The sequence below is a fragment of the Hyperolius riggenbachi genome, chromosome 2, assembly GCF_040937935.1.
Source record: "Hyperolius riggenbachi isolate aHypRig1 chromosome 2, aHypRig1.pri, whole genome shotgun sequence".
NCBI lineage: Eukaryota > Metazoa > Chordata > Amphibia > Anura > Hyperoliidae > Hyperolius > Hyperolius riggenbachi.
This window is the reverse complement of record NC_090647.1, coordinates 121,050,823-121,069,140: the sequence shown is the minus strand read 5'-3', so window position 1 is coordinate 121,069,140 and position 18,318 is coordinate 121,050,823. Positions and strand designations below refer to the sequence as shown.

Below are 18,318 nucleotides of genomic sequence, written 5' to 3'. Positions count from 1 at the left end.
AGATTCATGTCAGAGAGGAATTGATCATTTTGCCACAATGAGTAGACCTTTTCTGTCATTGTTTATAGTAAGGGTCATTGACACCCTTACTTAAAGGAAGACTATCGATTAACATGTTTTTTTCAATTGAGATAGGAAATGTATAGGAAGTGCTGCTAAACACTGGTGTTTACAATTGGATCTTTATCTCTTTGTGTATCTAATTCCTTTCACACTTTTCTGAGGGCAGTCTGCTGTAATCTGACAGCAGAATGAGCCATGAGGGGAGGGGGAATGCCCTCACAGTGCATCTGTCAGTTAATCATATGTGTGTATAGAGCTCAGTCAGAGACAGGCAGAGCTTTCTCTCACAGAGAGCAGAGGAAATGTATCTTATGTGCAACATAAACATTTGTAATTGTGTATGTGTAACCTGATACCTGACAGGCTTTTGTTTTCATATAACTCTGCTTCAATATTACACTGTTCTTAGCATGTCAGACTGCAGAGATTCATACCCCTGCAAATGAGACATTCCAAAACGTAGCTAAAATCTACACACAAATCTACACACAATGAATTGCAGCTTTTGCCTCTGATATTTAACATTAAAAGTAGAAAAATGTTTACACAGCTACTTAGACATTATTTTTACATTGTCATTTTAGAACAGTTGGGTATTGATAGTGTTCCTTTAACCTACAAAGTTATGTTTCTGCATAAAGGTATAAATATAAAAGTATGTTTCTCATAATATCCTTACAGATTAGATATGAGCGGCAGTGGATATGGCTCTCCTCAAATAAAGGTAAGTAAGACTTGGCCACTGTCCTAACCGAATGGCTTGTCAGGGTAGACTAGCCACAATGGCTTCTCTGTAACTGCAGGCATTGTAGTGATTTCAGAACTAATGTTTTCCTGGTGTGTAATTACTGTGCATGTAAATATATATATATACATATGATGCTGTGGGTTACAATGGAAACATTCAGTGTGTCCTAGTACTTTTACACACAGACTTCATCTGACCATGTTAAGCCTATTTAGTATTCAGAACACAGTCTTATTGTGTAATTAACAGTTCCATTTGATCTGACAGCATAAGAAAAGATACAGGAATATACAGTATTTCCTTTTAAAAGGGAGGTTCATTGCTCTTGTCTGAAAAGCAATATCCTGAGCAGGGCCGGTTCAAGTAACAATTGGGCCCTAGGGAAAAATTAGCTTCGGGGCCCCCAAACAAACCCCCCCCCCCCGACCAAAAAGCGTCATTAGGGGCCCTTTTGTTGCAGCCAAATTTCCTCCTGGGCCCCTGAGCTGGCTGCTGACCCTCCACAATCACCTTCCAACTTAACTGTGCTCCCTAGGACCTCTGCAGTGTCTATGTCAGTGTAGTGTCTCACCTGCCCACCAGCACAAATGAGACGCTACTCTGCCAAATGCTCTGCAGTGTCCCTGGGGAGTAACAGTTAAGATGGGGAGGGACACCTTGGGGGCCCCTGCAGGCTCTGGGGCAATTGTCCATTTCTTCCTATGGTAGCTCCGGCCCTGATCCTGAGACAGCAAAGTTCAGGTTCCTCATCTCCAGCACGAGTTGACTTCCTCAGATAAGAGCAAAGATATCCCCTACACCTTACATAGCTGAACATACAAGCCTTCATAACTTAGAGGACCCATATATGCAGATACAAACTCATGTGTTAGTCCCAAGATGACCTTGGTTACATAGTAATATACATGGTTAGTTTGGGTGAAAAAAGAAGTTCCCGCATGTGTAGGTGGGATGTAGACTACGAAAGCCCCAAGGTTATAGTGGCCACTCTGGAGTTATTCTTAATGTACGGGTATTTTTGGCATGCATTTTGTGACAATAAAGCAGAATCCTGTAAAGGAGAAGCCTGCCCAGTATTTATCTCTTTATCTCTATTTTCCTTCTGTGTTTCTTTCTATATTATCTGTTTATGTTCTTTTTATTTATAGATTTAAGGAAGGGGCCCTTAGTTTACAGAGAGTCATTGCTATTCTTAAAAAAACAAAAACCGGTGATAAGTATCTTGACCTTAGGCCCCCGTTCTAGGTTATGAGAGTATTGTTTATAGTCATGCACTTTCCCACCTATGGTGAAAAGGATATGGACTTTTTTTTCTTGTTGCTTATCCTCAAGTCTTAGACAGTCTGATGTTTATATTTAGCTATTTTGACCATTGATTATTTTAAACACTGTTTTGACCAAGATTTCCTGGTCTTTTTTGTTAGATTGTTTGATTACGCTTGTCAATCTCAATAAAAATATTGGCTTTCTCTGTTACTTGCACACACCAAACATACTGCTGTCCATTGCCATTCACTTAACCCTGTCTGCTGTCAGCAGATTTGCAACAATGGGAACCTTCTTTCCAGTGTGGAGGAAGACCAGTCTGCTAACTCGTGTACTATCAGAGCCCATGACAAAGGTACAGTATTCAAAATGTCCTATGCTATATTGTATGAGTACAAGAAAGAGTTGAAATTAATACATCCGAACTTTAGTTTGCTATTGCTCTATTCATAAGGATAGCTTCACACTGCACATAAAAATTAATTACCAGTATTTTCCGCAATGGAGACAAATGGATCCAAAAATAGATAAACAGACATGTCAACGCATTCAGGCCCTTATGCAATTAGTGAACCTGAAGTCAAAATAAACTTATGATACAATGAATTGTATGTATAGTACGGATTATAAATACCGTAGTAGCAAAGAAAAAAATCTCATGCTTATTTTTAGTTATATAGCTTTATTTATAACATTGCATTAAACTGTCACAGTTACAGTTGAGAATCCACACTCTGGCCCTTATGCAATTAAATAGAAATGTTGTCTATAATGGAAAATATTGTGATTACAGAGGTGGGCTGATTGTTTTTTCTTTCTACGTAGATAGCCCTCCGTGAATTTAATGCATATCACAACCCTCGTATAATTGTAATATCTTATTTATGCACTTCTTTTAACTTTTATGTTAGATAGTACCGTAATTAAAGGGGCACTATGGTGAAAAATTGTAAAATGTTCAATACATGCAAACATATACATATAAGAGTACGTTTTTTTCCAGAGTAAAATGAGCCATAAATTGCTTTTCTCCTATGTTGCTGTCACTTACAGTAGGTAGTAGAAATCTGACAGAAGCGACAGGTTTTGGACTAGTCCATCTCTTCATAGGAGAATACTCCTTATTTGTCTATGTTTGCACTTATTTTACATTTTACAATTTTTTGCCATAGTGCCCCTTTAATAACTGCCCTTTGTGTTTTGTTTATTCTTTTAATAAGATGTGGATACAATTTGATATATGTTATCCTATGTTGTCAAAGATAATTGTATTGCTATAGTTGCCCATTTTTAGGCTTTCCTCTACTACTGTTGGTTATAAACGTAATGCAACTCTTACATTTACTGTTGTTTAATATACTTCTCCTTCTTTTTATAGTGTCCTATGACATTTATCTACCAGATCACTCTTGTGTTACTGCTATGTTTTCCGTAAATGCAACTGTGCAGGAAGTGCTGTCATCTGTGGCCACAAAAAATGGCTGCCATAGAGACCAAATCCTGGTGAAAGTCAATTCAAGTGGAGGTGTGTTATATTATTTAAGTATTGTATATCTAATGCAAGCATTGTATTGTGTTGTGTAAAAGAAGCATTCACTTTACCATGTAAAACTTAAAGGACAACTGAAGAGAGAATAATATGGAGGCTGCCGTATGTATTTCCTTTTAAACAATACCAGTTGCCTGACAGCCCTGCTGATTTATTTGGCTGCAGGAGTGTCTGAATCACACCAGAAACAAGCATGCAGATAATCTTGTTAGATCTGACAATAATGTCAGAAACACCTGATCTGCTGCATGCTTGTTCAGGGTCTATGGCTAAAAGTATTAGAGGCAGAGGATCAACAGGGCTGCCAGGCAACTGGTATTGCTTAGAAAAATAAATAAATATGGCAGCCGCCATATCCCTCTCACTTCAGTTATCCTTTAATGCACAGCTATTGTGAAAAATGTAAAACACATTGTTATAAGTGATGGCTACTGCTGGGAGTTTTATGACTGTGTGACTGCAGTTGCAATCAGCATCAACAACAAGAATGTTTTTTTTTCCTATTAAATCCAGGTCAGCCTCATTTTTCTAAGAAGGGTTCTCAATGCACTGCTAATTTACTCCTTCATCAGTCCCCGGCACTAACAGGTTAACGTGTGGTGCACCTCCAGCGTTAGTAACAGTAAAGCTGCGCACATGGCATCATTACAGCTGTGTTGTGCATCAGGACCAATAGAAGATTGTTTTCAAAACATCTAGTCCAAGTTCCCTTGATTGCTTATAGTCCTCAGTAATCATTTGAAATCCCATCCCTCTGCGATGGACCACAACAGACTCAAACGAGATGGGCTAAGACTCGATGCACATGGAGACGGATCGCCAATGGCCAACTGGAGCAGATAGTGCAGGGTCTACTGTAATCATGCGTTGTGGTTCATTTGGAGTGGGTAGAAGAGGATGCCTTTGCATCACAGGCTTCTAAAAAATCATACAAGTTGGATTTTAGTCTTGCGTATTGCCAAGTGTGAAACTGTAAACAGATCCTGTTAATAACATAAAATTCCATTGCAATCTGATGCAATGGACAAACATATGAATTGGCCCACAGAAATGGCCTATTACAGTCTTCAGCCTGTCCATTTTGAGCCCACTGCATGATCTGTCAAAATGCGGGGCAGCAGACATAATTTGAACTTAACTTTAAATTATAAACACTTGTGAATTTCAAGATGTGCTTGTTATTTATATTATATGTTATTAATGTGTGGCAGAACAAGTCTGTTTAAAACATGAAGACATCAGTGTATTCACATCTCTGGGAGTGAACGAGAAGCTATTTATGTGCAGTGCCCAGGAGCTGCCCACCCTGGTGAGTCAATAATTAATCGTTATATCCCATAGACTAACGGTGACAATCTAAATGTGACTATGTTGTCAGAAATACAAAACAATACAACACAAAAGATCCAGGATCTAGACATATTCCAGGTGTACATTCTATGCTGTAGAGACAGTGATCTGCAGCTTTGTAAAAAAAAAAAAAAAGTGTCATTTTAAACCCTGTCCAAACCATTTTCTTGATCAGCAATGCCCCCTCACCCCAGCAATTGGTTTGTACTTCCTCACACTAAGACAATGAGGTGACCTGACATCAGGGGGAGGGGGCAGGGCCATGAATGATGCCAAACTGGATTTGGCAAAGCCGTCCCTACTGAGGAGCCCAATATATTAATTACAGGGTGCAGCTGTGGAGGCTGGGGCTGGTGGCAATCAAAGTGTGGGACTTAGTCCAACATTTTCATCTAAAGCAGCTGATGTGGTGCTGGATTTTGTCCTGCAATAGCGCCCCTAGTGGCAGTAATATTTTATCATGTCAGCCTATATCTGACATTGGACCTATGCTGGAAAATGCCAATGTGGGCCATAATCCAACATAGGATTGGAAAGGGTTACATTTCCAGCTAGGTTAAACACTGGACATTCCAAGTCAGCGGGTATGCATGTACAAGTCTATGGTGCTCGAAATTCCTGCTGATGTCAAATAACTAGGCACTCCGTTGGATAACACCAACAGAAATTGTGCTATAGATTTATGAGCAATGTAGGTCTTTCTTTAAAGGGACACTTAAGTCAAACAAAAAAAATGAGTTTTACCCACCTGGGGCATCCAATAGCCCCCTGCAGCTGTCCGGTGCCTTCGCCGTCTCCCTCCGATCCTCCTGGCCCCACCGGCAGCCACTTCCTGTTTCGGTGACAGGAGCTGACAGGATGGGGACGCGAGTGATTCTTCGCGTTCCTGGCCACAATAGCGCCATCTATGCTGCTATAGCATATATCATATACCATATAGCAGCATAGAGGGTGCTAATGTGTCTGGGAACGTGAAGAATCACTCGCGTCCCCAGTCTGTCAGCTCCTGTCGCTGAAACAGGAAGTGGCTGCCGGTGGGGCCAGGAGGATTGGAGGGAGATGGCGAGGGCACCGGACAACTGCAGGGGGCTATTGGAAGCCCCAGGTGAGTAAAACTCATTTTTTTTGTTTGACTTAAGTGTCCCTTTAACCTTGGAGCCTGCAGCCAGTTATGTTACATGTCAACAGAAAGGGAATCCTTATGCCTCAGTGCTTTAATTTATCCTTGAACCATTACCTTTTATGGTACTTTTTTTTGTGGTGGAATCTTGTACTGTGGCTTATCAAATAAAACGTGTCGGTCTAAGATATACACTTACCTAAAGGATTATTAACCTCCCTGGCGGTAAGCCCATGCTGAGCTCGGGCTATGCCGCCGAAAGGCACCGCTCAGGCCCCGCTGGGCCGTTTTGCATAATTTTTTTTTTGCTACACGCAGCTAGCACTTTGCTAGCTGCGTGTGCAATCCGATCGCCGCCGCTCCCCTCCGATCCGCCGCTATCCGTTGCGCCACAGCCGCCCCCCCCCAGACCCCGTGCGCTGCCTGGCCAATCAGTGCCAGGCAGTGCTGTGGGGTGGATCGGAGTCCCCTTTGACGTCACGACGTCGATGACGTCATCCCGCCCATCGCCATGGCGATGGGGGAAGCCCTCCAGGAGATCCAGTTCTTTGAACGGGATCTCCTGATCTCCGATCGCTGGAGGCATTTAAACGATGCACAATTGGCACTAAGGGACCTAAAGTATGCCAAGAAAGCATCCCCCACACCATTACACCATCACCACCAGCCTGCACAGTGGTAACAAGGCATGATGGATCCATGTTCTCATTCTGTTTACGCCAAATTCTGACTCTATTGAGACTCATCAGACCAGGCAACATTTTTCCAGTCTTCAACTGTCCAATTTTGGTGAGCTTGTGCAAATTGTAGCCTCTTTTTCCTATTTGTAGATGAGATGAGTGGTACCCGATGGGGTCTTCTGCTGCTGTAGCCCATCCGCCTCAAGGTTGTGCGTGTTGTGGCTTCACAAATGCTTTGCTGCATACCTCGGTTGTAATGAGTGGTTATTTCAGTCAATGTTGCTCTTCTATTAGCTTGAATCAGTCGGCCCATTCTCCTCTGACCTCTAGCATCAATCAGGCATTTTCGCACAGGACTGCCGCATACTGGATGTTTTTCCCTTTTCACACCATTCTTTGTAAACCCTAGAAATGGTTGTGCGTTACAATCCCAGTAACTAAGCAGATTGTGAAATACTCAGACCGGCCCCTCTAGCACCAATAACCATGCCACGCTCAAAATTGCTTGAATCACCTTTCTTCCCATTCTGACATTCAGTTTGGAGTTCAGGAGATTGTCCTTAATTCACGAAAATCATGCTGGAGATAATAAGGCAAAAGCAAATTTACCTCCACACAGCGAGAGAGTTATCTTATCTCTTCATTCCTTAAGTTACCTCCTCTGTATTTAAGTTACCTCCTCTGTAGTTGTTACCTCCTTTGTAGTTATTTTCACATGCAGTTAATTAACAGCCTGTCTTTAACTTTAGAATTCTGGAGTTATTTTAAGGATTTAAAAGTTAATTTTAGAGATCTCACCTTAACTTAAAGACAGAAGAGTTAACTTTAGGTTTGCCTGAGATAAAATGTTTCCTGAATACTACATGCCTTATCACCATGGTGATAACTCTAGAAACGATATTAAAGACAGGAGATAAGTTTAGTGAATTGAGGCCTTTGTCTTGGCCAGGACCACACCCCTAAATGCATTGAAGCAACTGCCATGGGATTGGTTGATGAGATAATTGCATTAATGAGAAATTGAACAGGTGTTCCTATTAATCCTTTAGGTGAGTTTATATTTAGACTGAAGATCAGTAGAATCAGTAGAATCTGGAGAATAGTCTTTTTCTAAGCAGAATGGACTGTTTCTAAGCAGAGACTGCATGATAATCTTAATATGTAGTTCATTTTTGGTTAAGTATCTATTTATACTTTTCAATGAAACTTACATTTCTGTTTCCTATTTCCTGTTTTAAAAGACTCCACTTCCTGAGCAAATGGGCCCCACTACCAGTAGCTATGACATGCTAGACTTAATCAGCTCCAAAGACTTGGCACATCAGATGACAGAGAACGACTGGAACCTTTTTAAGAGCGTTCACCAGGTAATGTAAATCCTTCATAATATCTAAACAGGCCCTCCATACCTAAAGTACCTCTGAACTGTGTTTTTCTCATACTTTTAATTCTCTTTTATCTGTGGTGCTGTGACATATGTCACAGCACCATCCTCTTGCTCTAGCACCCCGTGGCCCCCGCTTTGCTCAGCCATAATATTCAAATGAGCAGGAGGTCAATTGTGGGCGGGGAGGTAGTGGAAGTTCAGCCTCCTCTCCGCCTGTCCTCCACTCGCCGCTTATGGTTCCAATATGCTGTACTGCAATTAAACCATACGTGGCAAATAGAGGAGACGTGCAGAGAGGAGAGGGAACTGCCCCTTTTTCCCCATCCATAACTGACGTTCTGCTCAGTCGAATATTACGGCTGTGCAGAGTGGGGACCTCAGGGGGTGCTGGAGTGTGAGGATGGTGCTGTGACATATGTCACTGCATCACAAATAAAAGAAAATTAAAAGTATGTTGAGAAAAACCCAGTTCAGGGGTACTTTATGGTGCTGTCAGTTGTAAGAATCAGAACTCAATCCTTTATGCGACAGTTTAGGGCTGAAGTAGTGTACAGACATGTTGCTAGGCTATAGGCAAGTGACGTATACTGTTGCTATGGAGGTTGACGATAGTTGAGCATGGACATTCCTGTTAATGTTCGCCTCTCGCATCAAACTTCTCACAGGCAAGTTATAAGCTTGATTGGAATCTCTCCTGACTGATTGCTAAGGATGAACAATGCGATGCAAATAATTTTCCTATGCATTCATATTTCATGTAAATGTTATGCAGTTTGAACTTGCACCATAAAAATTGACAGGAAGTTATTCTGATTGATCCAATGTCAAGCTAAATATCGTTTCCATGAAACTTGAATGATGGGTGAAATTATTTGGATCTCACTTGATCATCCCCTCTGAATACTGGTTGTGATCATGTGATAGGATCATATGGTTTCTAGTAACTAGTTCAGTGTGTTTCAAACTTGTCCTTGTGAGCCACCAACAGTTAATGTCCTGTGAAAATCCAAGCCATTAATCAATCCACATATCCGAGACATTAATTACACCCTTTGTGCATATGTGAGGTTACCTGCAAAACATGCACTGGTGGTGGTTTGCGGAAACACTAAACTGGTTAGTAATAGAGCTTGTAAGTACAGGTAGTCCCTGACTAATGAACGCCCAACTTACGATTATTGGAAACAACCTACGATTAATCCACCGATATATATGCCAGGAAAATGCAACATTTGATTCGGCGGGAACAAGTTAAAACATTTTTTTTTTAAAAAAAGATCTTGCAGTTTTTGAGAACATTAATAAAAAAAAAAAAATCAAAGAAAAAAATGTGTTTTTTTTTCTTTTAAACTCCATAAAATTCCATTTTGCTGCAGTACACTATATAGCGAGTACCGAGTTCTGCATACACATTTTATACATGTGAAAGCAAACCAGTGATCCAGTGCCGGGACCCTCTGGATGTTTGCATGGAATATGTGAAATCAATTCAATTTCAAAATCGTATTTACATTATGTATAGTGGTCATTTTAAAGTTTTATCTGAAATTTTGCGGAAGCGAAATTAGCACATTACGATTATCACTAGGACAGAAGGAGGCACAAAGAGGGACAGAAGGAGGCACAAAGAGGGACAGAAGGAGGCACAAAGAGGGACAGAAGGAAGCACAAAGAGGAACAAAAGGAGGCACAAAGAGGGACAGAAGGAGGCACAAAGAGGGACAGAAGGAGTCACAAAGAGGGACAGAAGGAAGCACAAAGAGGAACAGAAGGAGGCACAAAGAGGGACAAAAGGAGGCACAAAGAGGGACAGAAGGAGGCACAAAGAGGGACAGAAGGAGGCACAAAGAGGGACAGAAGGAGGCACAAAGAGGGACAGAAGGAGGCACAAAGAGGGACAGAAGGAGGCACAAAGAGGGACAGAAGGAGGCACAAAGGGGATGGGGGCAGAGGTGATACAGAGGGACACAGTGGAGACAGAGGTGTTACAGAAAGGGATACCTGAGGGAAAGTGGGACAGAGGTGACATGGGGGGAAGGTTAGAGGTGGACACTGAAGGCACAGGGGAACAGAGGTGACACAGAGGGTGACACTGGAGGCACAGAGGAGGTACAGGGGACAGAGATGGCACAGTGTTCTGGCTTAAAGAGACACTGAAGCGGAAAAAAATATATATGATGTAATGAATTGGTTGTATAGTACGGATAATTACTAGAAGATTAGTAGCAAAGAAAATATTCTTATATTTTTATTTTAAGTTATATAGTGTGTTTTATAACATTTCATCATTCTTTAATATTTGCAGTTTACACACTACTCGGCATTCTATTCTGCGACTTTGAAAGTGGTAGAGCTTAATGGCTTTTTTGCATAGAGATAACAACTGGAGTTTCTTAACTCTTCCTGTACTGGAAACAATTAGACTTATGTCTCTGATCCTTGTTTTATTTCTTAGCTGTACTACACATACAAATCATGATATCATATTTTTTTTCCGCTTCAGTGTCTCTTTAAGAACAGATCCAAGTTAAAGCTAATGGGAACCAGTTTAAAAAAAAAAAAGTCAGATACTCACCTAAGGAGAGGGAGGCTCTGGGTCCCATAGAGCACTCCCTCTCCTCTCCCGATTCCCGCTGCTGTCCTGGCTCCCCCGTAGCGGTATTCAGCCGTTTCGGTCAAATACCGCTGGCTCCCGGCCATAAGGAGGCTTCGGAAATGCTTCGGGAGCCTGAGTGCTCCCGAAGACGGGCCGCGATAACACTGCGCACGCGCGCGCCACTCACGTGTGCACGGCCTGTCTTCGGGAGGACTCGGCTCCCGAAGACTTCCGAAGTCCCCTCGGCCGGGGATGAGAACGGAGGAGCCAGCACAGCACCAAGGCCACCGGGAGAGGAGAGGGATGGCTCATTAGAACCGAGCCTTCCCTCTCCTTAGGTGAGTATCTGACTTTTTTTTTTTTTTAAACAGGGGTTACATTAGCTTTAAGAACCAACCTACAGTCTCTATCTCATTTGTCAACCGGGGACTACCTGTATATAAAATATCAATGTGAATTAATTTTGAATGTCATCATGTTCCTATTCTTGACCATACACAGTCTCCTGCCATCAGTTATCTCCATGGTGAGAACAGCAGTGTCCACTTTGTGGCCTCCAGTAGTTTCTACACATCTCTGTATTTGTTTTCCAGGTCGAGCTGCTGTATTACACATTCGGGAAGCAGAAGTTCCGGAACACGACTGCCAATCTTGAGCGGCTCATAAGACATTTTAATGAAGTGCAATTCTGGGTGGCTACTGAAATATGTCTGTGCCAAGACGATGAGAGGAGGGCGCTGCTCCTTCGCAAGTTCATCAAGTTGGCCGGCCAGTAAGGAGCTTTAGTCTGTCATTGGAGTAAATTATCTGTGGCTTTCCTCCTGCTGCATCTCACTTCTTCTCAACAGTGGGACAATGAGTTTAGTCACTTTGAATTTGATTAGATTCTAATTAGAATGCATTATACTTGGCAGCATGAATACGTTTACCCAGTGTGTACTTATTAAAGCAAACCTGAAGTGAAAATAAACCTATGATATAATAAATTGTATGTGTAGTACAGCTAAGAAAGAGAGCATTAGTAGCAAATAAATGATTCTCATATTGTTTTTCAGTACAGGAAATAGCTAAGAAACTTCAGTTGTTATCTATGCAAAAGAGCTCCTCTGGCTACAGTGCTGTTTTCTGAAGCAATTAAACATCAAATTAAAAGTGAGAGACAGCTTCAGATAAGATTTTACTGCAGGAAAGTTCCGTGGGTCATTAGCTGTGCTCTGTTTAATCATTTAAAATACAGAGGGTAGATTGTAAATATGACAGAATGATGCAATGTTAATTATCCCTACTACACATACAGTTCATTATATCTTAAATGACAACTATCAAAGTTTACTAAAATTCTAAATGTCATATATATTTCCAGTAATTACTAGCAAATAGCAATACAAAGGTTTATTTTCATTTTGTGTGTGTGTGTGTTTAAAGAAAGAAAAAAAAAGACATTTACAGAGAACAGTTTTCAATGTGGGCATTACTGTGGAGGACTGTGTCCTATGACTGGAATCTCTTCAGAACAATAGAAAGCAGAAATACAGTATAGCATCAATATAGTGTGCAAATAACTTATCAGCTGCTTCTGTGTCTCTCTTTCCCTCAAGCATTGTAAAGTAAACATAGTTTACAGCCAGGAAGAGCTTATTCTGAATGGGGGTGTAAGCATGCAAAAACAGGAATAAAGTACAGGTCCTTCTCTTCAGATCCTTTCTCTGTAGCTGAAAAATCGCTCAGCTGTTCTCATATGATCTGCGAAAAAGCAGTGTGCGTGGGCAGTGCAGAAACAAACAGTAAATCATTCCTCTGTGAATAGTGAAAGAGAAGTGGAACCTATCCACATGGTACAGCCCCTGCCTTCCTGAAGTCTACTTTGTTACAAAAGCTGATAAACAAAGCATTTTTTTTCACACAGGCTGTGATCAGAGACTTCTGAAAAGCTTTCTAGTGTTCCTGGCTAAAAGCTCTATAGGTATGTGGGGTTTACAGAAAAACAGTTTCTTTGATAGTTCCTCTTTAAGTTTTCTTTTTCGCTTCAGTGTCACTTCAATGCTGTCCAAAACCGCCAGTTCATATCTAGACCTGTCACTGATGTGAAGAGATTTTGCCATTGAAATCCATTGACAATTGTTGCTTGACTACAGAGAGGTGTGGTAGTTCAGGATATAAACGGGTTATGTTGGGAGGCCCCATCTATCTCTGCCAGCCCACACACACTGTCTTGAGCTGGTCAATGAGATGCAAATAATTCTGCCTTGAATGTAAATTTAATACCAATTGTATGCTGCTTGGAATTTGGCCAATCACAATGAACATGAAATGGATTTAAGTAAAGGCCTGGAACCCACTAGCAGAATTTTTGTAAGCCTTTCGTGAGCGTTTGTGATTTGAAATGCTAATGTAATGCTATGGATGTGGTCCCACTTGAGCGATGTGATTTTATAAAAATCCCCCAGAGCATTGCATTAGCCAATAGTGTTTAAAATCACTAGTGATTAGAAAAGCGCTGCTAGTGGGTCCCAGGCCTTACATTGTTTCCTCACATTTGATGACCTTCTTGTGTCTATCATGGATGATTTCTCGCCGACGCCGTAGCGTTCTGCTATCTAGAGTACTAAGCCAACAATGTTCTTGTTTTTCAGCCTCAAGGAGCAGAAGAACCTAAACTCCTTCTTTGCTGTGATGTTTGGCCTCAGTAACTCAGCAGTCAGCCGCTTATCCAGGACATGGCAGGTACATCAGTGATGGATACTGTTGGTGGCCCCTTAAGATAAATGCCCAGTCTTAGATCTTTTTCATTTCCCTTTGTATTCTTTTTAAGGGCCAGAGCCCACTAACGCATTTGTGTCCGCTTCTGTCCGCTTCTCAGCGTGTAACATCGATGTGTTGCTGAAAAGTGACAGAAGCGGACACAAATTCATTAGTGGGCTCAGGCCCTGACGAAAGAAAATAATCTAATTACTTTAAATAACTAGCATTGGTTCCCCAACCTTACTGCACAGAACTATGAATAATCTTATCTAGCACTGGTGATGGCCAATAGCCTTGGCTATACATTTTTTGCAAGGTGGAATGCATGGCCATGTGTGTTCAGGCTGTATCGGTGCTATTCTCTAAAGGTCGTGAATGCCTCAGAAATATGAAAGACTGATTTCCATAGCTCAGGGCACTGTTCAAAACTGATGTTTCTAGTGTATCCGAGGCAATATGTGATATGATGAGATAAACATGTTTGTACAGTACAAAACATATTAACCACTTGAGGACCACAGGCTTACACCCCCTAGTGACCAGGCCTTTTTTACAATTCAGCACACTCCAGCTTTAACCACTTGCTGCAGAACCATACAACTCAGCATACAAAAGAATATTGGCCCCTTTTCTTGCCACCAACAGAACTTTCTGATTGCTGCTAAAACATGTTTTTTTTTTTTTAATTAATTTATAGTTTTCTTTTTTAAGGAGACTCTGTAACAAAATTTTCAACCTTATTTCTTTTATCCTATAAGTTCCTATACCTGTTCTAATGTGGTGTGTCTTACTGCAGCCTTTCCTAGTTGCACAGTGGCTGTATTATCTCTGTAATATAATCTAATCTTCTTTCCTCTGACGGCTTTATCAGGCTCAGGCACTCAGGCTGGAATGTGCAGCTCTGCTTGGTATAGGCAGAAGCTATACACACCCTCTCCAGGCCTCCTGCAGACTCTGTATGAGTCACAGACTGAGCTCCTCTCAGCCTATGACATGCACGTTAGCAGCCATGTCTTTTGTTTGTAAACACTGCCTAAAACTGGCAATTTCAAGCCAGGATTGCAGCAGGGAGTGGCAGAAACAGCACAGAGGGGCTTAGGAGAACATACTGAATAGAATGGTATGCTTTTTATTGTAAGAATTTTAGAGTACAGATTCTCTTTAATAAAATCTGTTTTTTTTATTATTATATAATATCCCCCCCCCCCCCCCCCGATATCCAATGAGCGTGATCCCTCTTATAGGCATCAGCCTACGAGAGGGATCACTTTGTGCGCCTCCCCTGGGGACAGCTCAGTGACAAAGCTTTCCCTCGGACAGCGCTGCAGTAGATCACAGCGCTGTACAATTGATTACAACCTTTTTTTTCCCAGCCTGCCAGCCGCGATTGTGGCTAGCAGGTTGTTCATGGAGCTCCACTCCATAACTGAGCGGGGATGCAAGCGCATCGGCACGCGCAATCCCCTGCAATCTTCGCCCCCAGGACTTGACGCTGATTGGCGTTCGGTGGTCTTGGTGCCACCTTCTCGACACCTATTGGCATTAGGCAGTCGGGAAGGGGCAGGGCCGGCCCGCTCATGAGGCGGGGTGAAACTTTTGCCTCAGGCGGCAAATTTCCAGGGGCGGCAGTGCGGCACCCGCCCGTCCGTGGGTGCGGGGAGCCGGCCCGCCGAGCTGGAGGGGTAGCTGGCAGGACGGGGGTATTGGGCCAGCGGCGGGGAGGGGGGTCGGACCCCCCCCTCCCTCGCCTGGGTCCCCGTCCTCCGCTCCCTTCCAGCCTAAATAGACGCAGCCGAAGTGTAAGAGGCACGGGCGGGGAGGACACTCACCTCCTCCTCGCTCCAGCGTGCGCTCCACTGACATCACTTCCTGCAGGACGCTGCAGGAAGTGACGTCAGTGGAGCGCACGCTAGGAAGAGGTGAGTGTCTTCCCCGCCCGTGCCTCTTACACTTCGGCTGCGTCTATTTAGGATGGAAGGGAGCGGAGGACGGGGACCCAGGCGAGGAAGGGGGGGTCCGACCCCCCTCCCCGCCGCTGGCCCAATACCCCCGTCCTGCCAGCTACCCCTCCAGATCGGCGGCCCCCCAGAGCGCCCCCCCCCCCTCTCGGGGGGGGGGGGGAAGGGGCGGCGGTGGCAATTTTTTTAAAATTTGCCTCAGGCGGCAAAAAGTCTAGGGCCGGCCCTGGGAAGGGGTTAATAACCAGGCTGCTTTACTTGTTTTATTTTGCTGCCTGACTTAATTTCTGCTCAATTTCTAGACATGGAAGTGACAGCGTCTGTCTTGTTGGTAGCTTGTCAGGAATGTAAAAAACATCACTGATAAGCTAATTACAGCCATAAAAGTTTCCCTGGCAGAATACAACTTCTGAGGGCAGAGAGAGATTAAATACATGAACTATTAACCTTTTTTTTTTTTTTTTTTTTAAACTCTGGGACACTTCATAGGCTGCCACTGATAAAAGACTGTAAAACTTTCAACCTACTTTGTAAATGTTTAAATATAAAATGAAACCATGAGATATCTAAAAAAGGTAATTTTTAGGAGTAGGAGGATAAATATAATGGTTTATCTCCTCAGTTTGTTTTCACCTCCGCCTCATTTTAAAGGACACCTGAACTGAGAGTGATGTGGAGGCTGCCATATTTATTTCCTAATCTCTTTGGCTACAGTAGTGTTTGAATCACACACCTAAAACACCTAAAAAAATCTGGGGCTTGATTCACAAAAGAGTGCTAACTGTTAGCACGGCCATTTTCGCGCGAATTTTCGCATTACGCGCGATTGCGAATTTTCACGTGAAACGATAACGGTTTCGCGCGCAAACGCAAATTTTACCGCGAAATCGATATCGTTTTCGCGCGAAAATTCGCGTTTGCGCGCGAAAACGTTATAGTTTCGCGTGAAAATTCACGATCGCGCGCAATGCGAAAATTCGCGCGAAAACGGCCGTGCTAACAGTTAGCACTCTTTTGTGAATCAAGCCCCTAGTTAGAAACACCTGATTAGCATGCTTGTTCAGGATCTATGGATAAAAGTATTAGAGGCAGAGGATCAGCAGGCAAATGTCAGCCTCCATATTCCTCTCACTTCAGGTGTGCTTTAAATACCATATTTGGATTTGGAATAGTATTGATGGCACAAGCAAGTTCTGTTTCAAGAAGGCCTTTGCTGTTCTTTATAAAAGGCTATCAATTACAGGAATCTGAATACCCTGCACACTGCATCATACTTAGACATGTGCCATTTATTTAACAAACATTAAATTGCTTACTTAGCTGAAGATAATTAGAACAAGTCTAGGGTGAGCCTATTACTCTATCACAGTGATGGCTAACCTTAGCACTCCAGCTGTGGCAAAACTACAAATCCCATCATGCCTCTGCCTCCCTGAGTTATGCTTAGAGCTGTCAGAGTATTGCAATGCCTCATGGGACTTGTAGTTCCCTCACAACTGGAGTGCCAAGGTTAGCCATCACTGCTCTATCATATTCATGCATCTCCAACTGAAGTAAAAATATAACTTGCATTGCTTTATTTTGGACAGTGCCAGTGAAAAGATTTATCTAAACCTCTTTAAAATCATTATTGTTTCAATTCTGATATTACTCATAAGGTGCCCATACATGGTACCATTTTTAATTTTTTTTCTATTAGATAATTTAGTTTGATTATTCCATTAGATTGAATATAAAGATTTTTTTTAGTATGTCTGATCAGACGTTTCTCGAAAAAAATGGGATAATCATTCAAATTTCTTGATGAAAAAAAATATTTTCAACTTTCATTCGATTTGATCATTTAGATTGAATAAACGGAAAAATCGAATGTTTTTATTGTATCGTGTATGGGCACCATTAGGGCCTGTTCAGACTGTCAGCGTTTGTAGAACGCGTATAAATTCAAAGAAACGCAAGTTGAAAAACGCATGCGTTTTTCTTGCGTTCGAATGCGTTTTCTATTGCGTTTTGCACAAACACGTGACCCAGGGGGAAAAAAAGAATTATGGGAACCGCAGAGGAAAACGTACGCTAAAAACGCAATAGTACGCGTTTTTGATACGCGTCCATAGACTTTCATTGCGTCCGTTTCTATGCGTGACGCACAGAACTGCGTGCAGCAATGCGGATGAGAAACGTATGCGTCTCATACGCATACATGTGAACTAGCCCATTCAAAAGCATTAGGAGCCGTTTCTATGCGTTTTTGGTACCCGTACGTGTTCCCTGAAAACGGCTAGGAACGCGCATAGTCTGAACAGGCCCTTAGATTGTTTTGTATGTTTTAAGTGAGATTTCTTTTAAGGAGTATATGATCACTGTATAGTAATATATAGTAATAATCGCGTCCGGATTTGTATTCTTTACTGCCCCCCCCTTCAGTATAGGTAGCGAGATGACCCCTCCCCCCTTCCCTCTAGTATAGGTAGCCTGATGACCCCCCCTCCCATATAGGTAGCCAGATGACTCCTCCCCTTCACTCTAGTATAGGTAGCCAGATGACTCCTCCCCCCTTCCCTCTAGTATATGTAGCCAGATGACTCCTCCCCCCTTTCACTCCAGTACAGGTAGCCAGATGACTCCCTTAATCCCTCCTTTTCCCACACCCCCACCTTTTAGTATAGGTAGGCAGCTTGCCTTCACAATGCAGCAGCCATCTGTGTCACTCATTTCTACACTCATCTCCAGTGCAGAAGCTTCCTCTTCCTTTCCGCCTCCAATGCTGCCCAAGTCCATAGCCACTGGCCACAATGCAAACATGCACATAGAGCAAGGTGGCTGCTGCACAGGCGGCTGGCAGCAGAGTACCGCGGTCAG

The 18,318-nt window shown here is 42.6% G+C and overlaps 1 protein-coding gene across 3 annotated transcripts in view; it reads left to right on the top strand.

Moving 5' to 3' along the window:
- Positions 1-18,318, top strand: part of RAPGEF3 (Rap guanine nucleotide exchange factor 3) — a 182,557-nt gene that overhangs the window by 143,520 nt on the left and 20,719 nt on the right. For all 3 annotated transcript variants that reach the window (XM_068267305.1, XM_068267307.1, XM_068267308.1), the window contains exons 15-21: positions 745-787; positions 2,351-2,432; positions 3,456-3,602; positions 4,838-4,935; positions 8,018-8,143; positions 11,353-11,531; positions 13,393-13,483. In XM_068267305.1, coding sequence (XP_068123406.1) covers positions 745-787; positions 2,351-2,432; positions 3,456-3,602; positions 4,838-4,935; positions 8,018-8,143; positions 11,353-11,531; positions 13,393-13,483 — 766 coding nt within the window. The remainder of the gene's footprint in view (positions 1-744; positions 788-2,350; positions 2,433-3,455; positions 3,603-4,837; positions 4,936-8,017; positions 8,144-11,352; positions 11,532-13,392; positions 13,484-18,318) is intronic.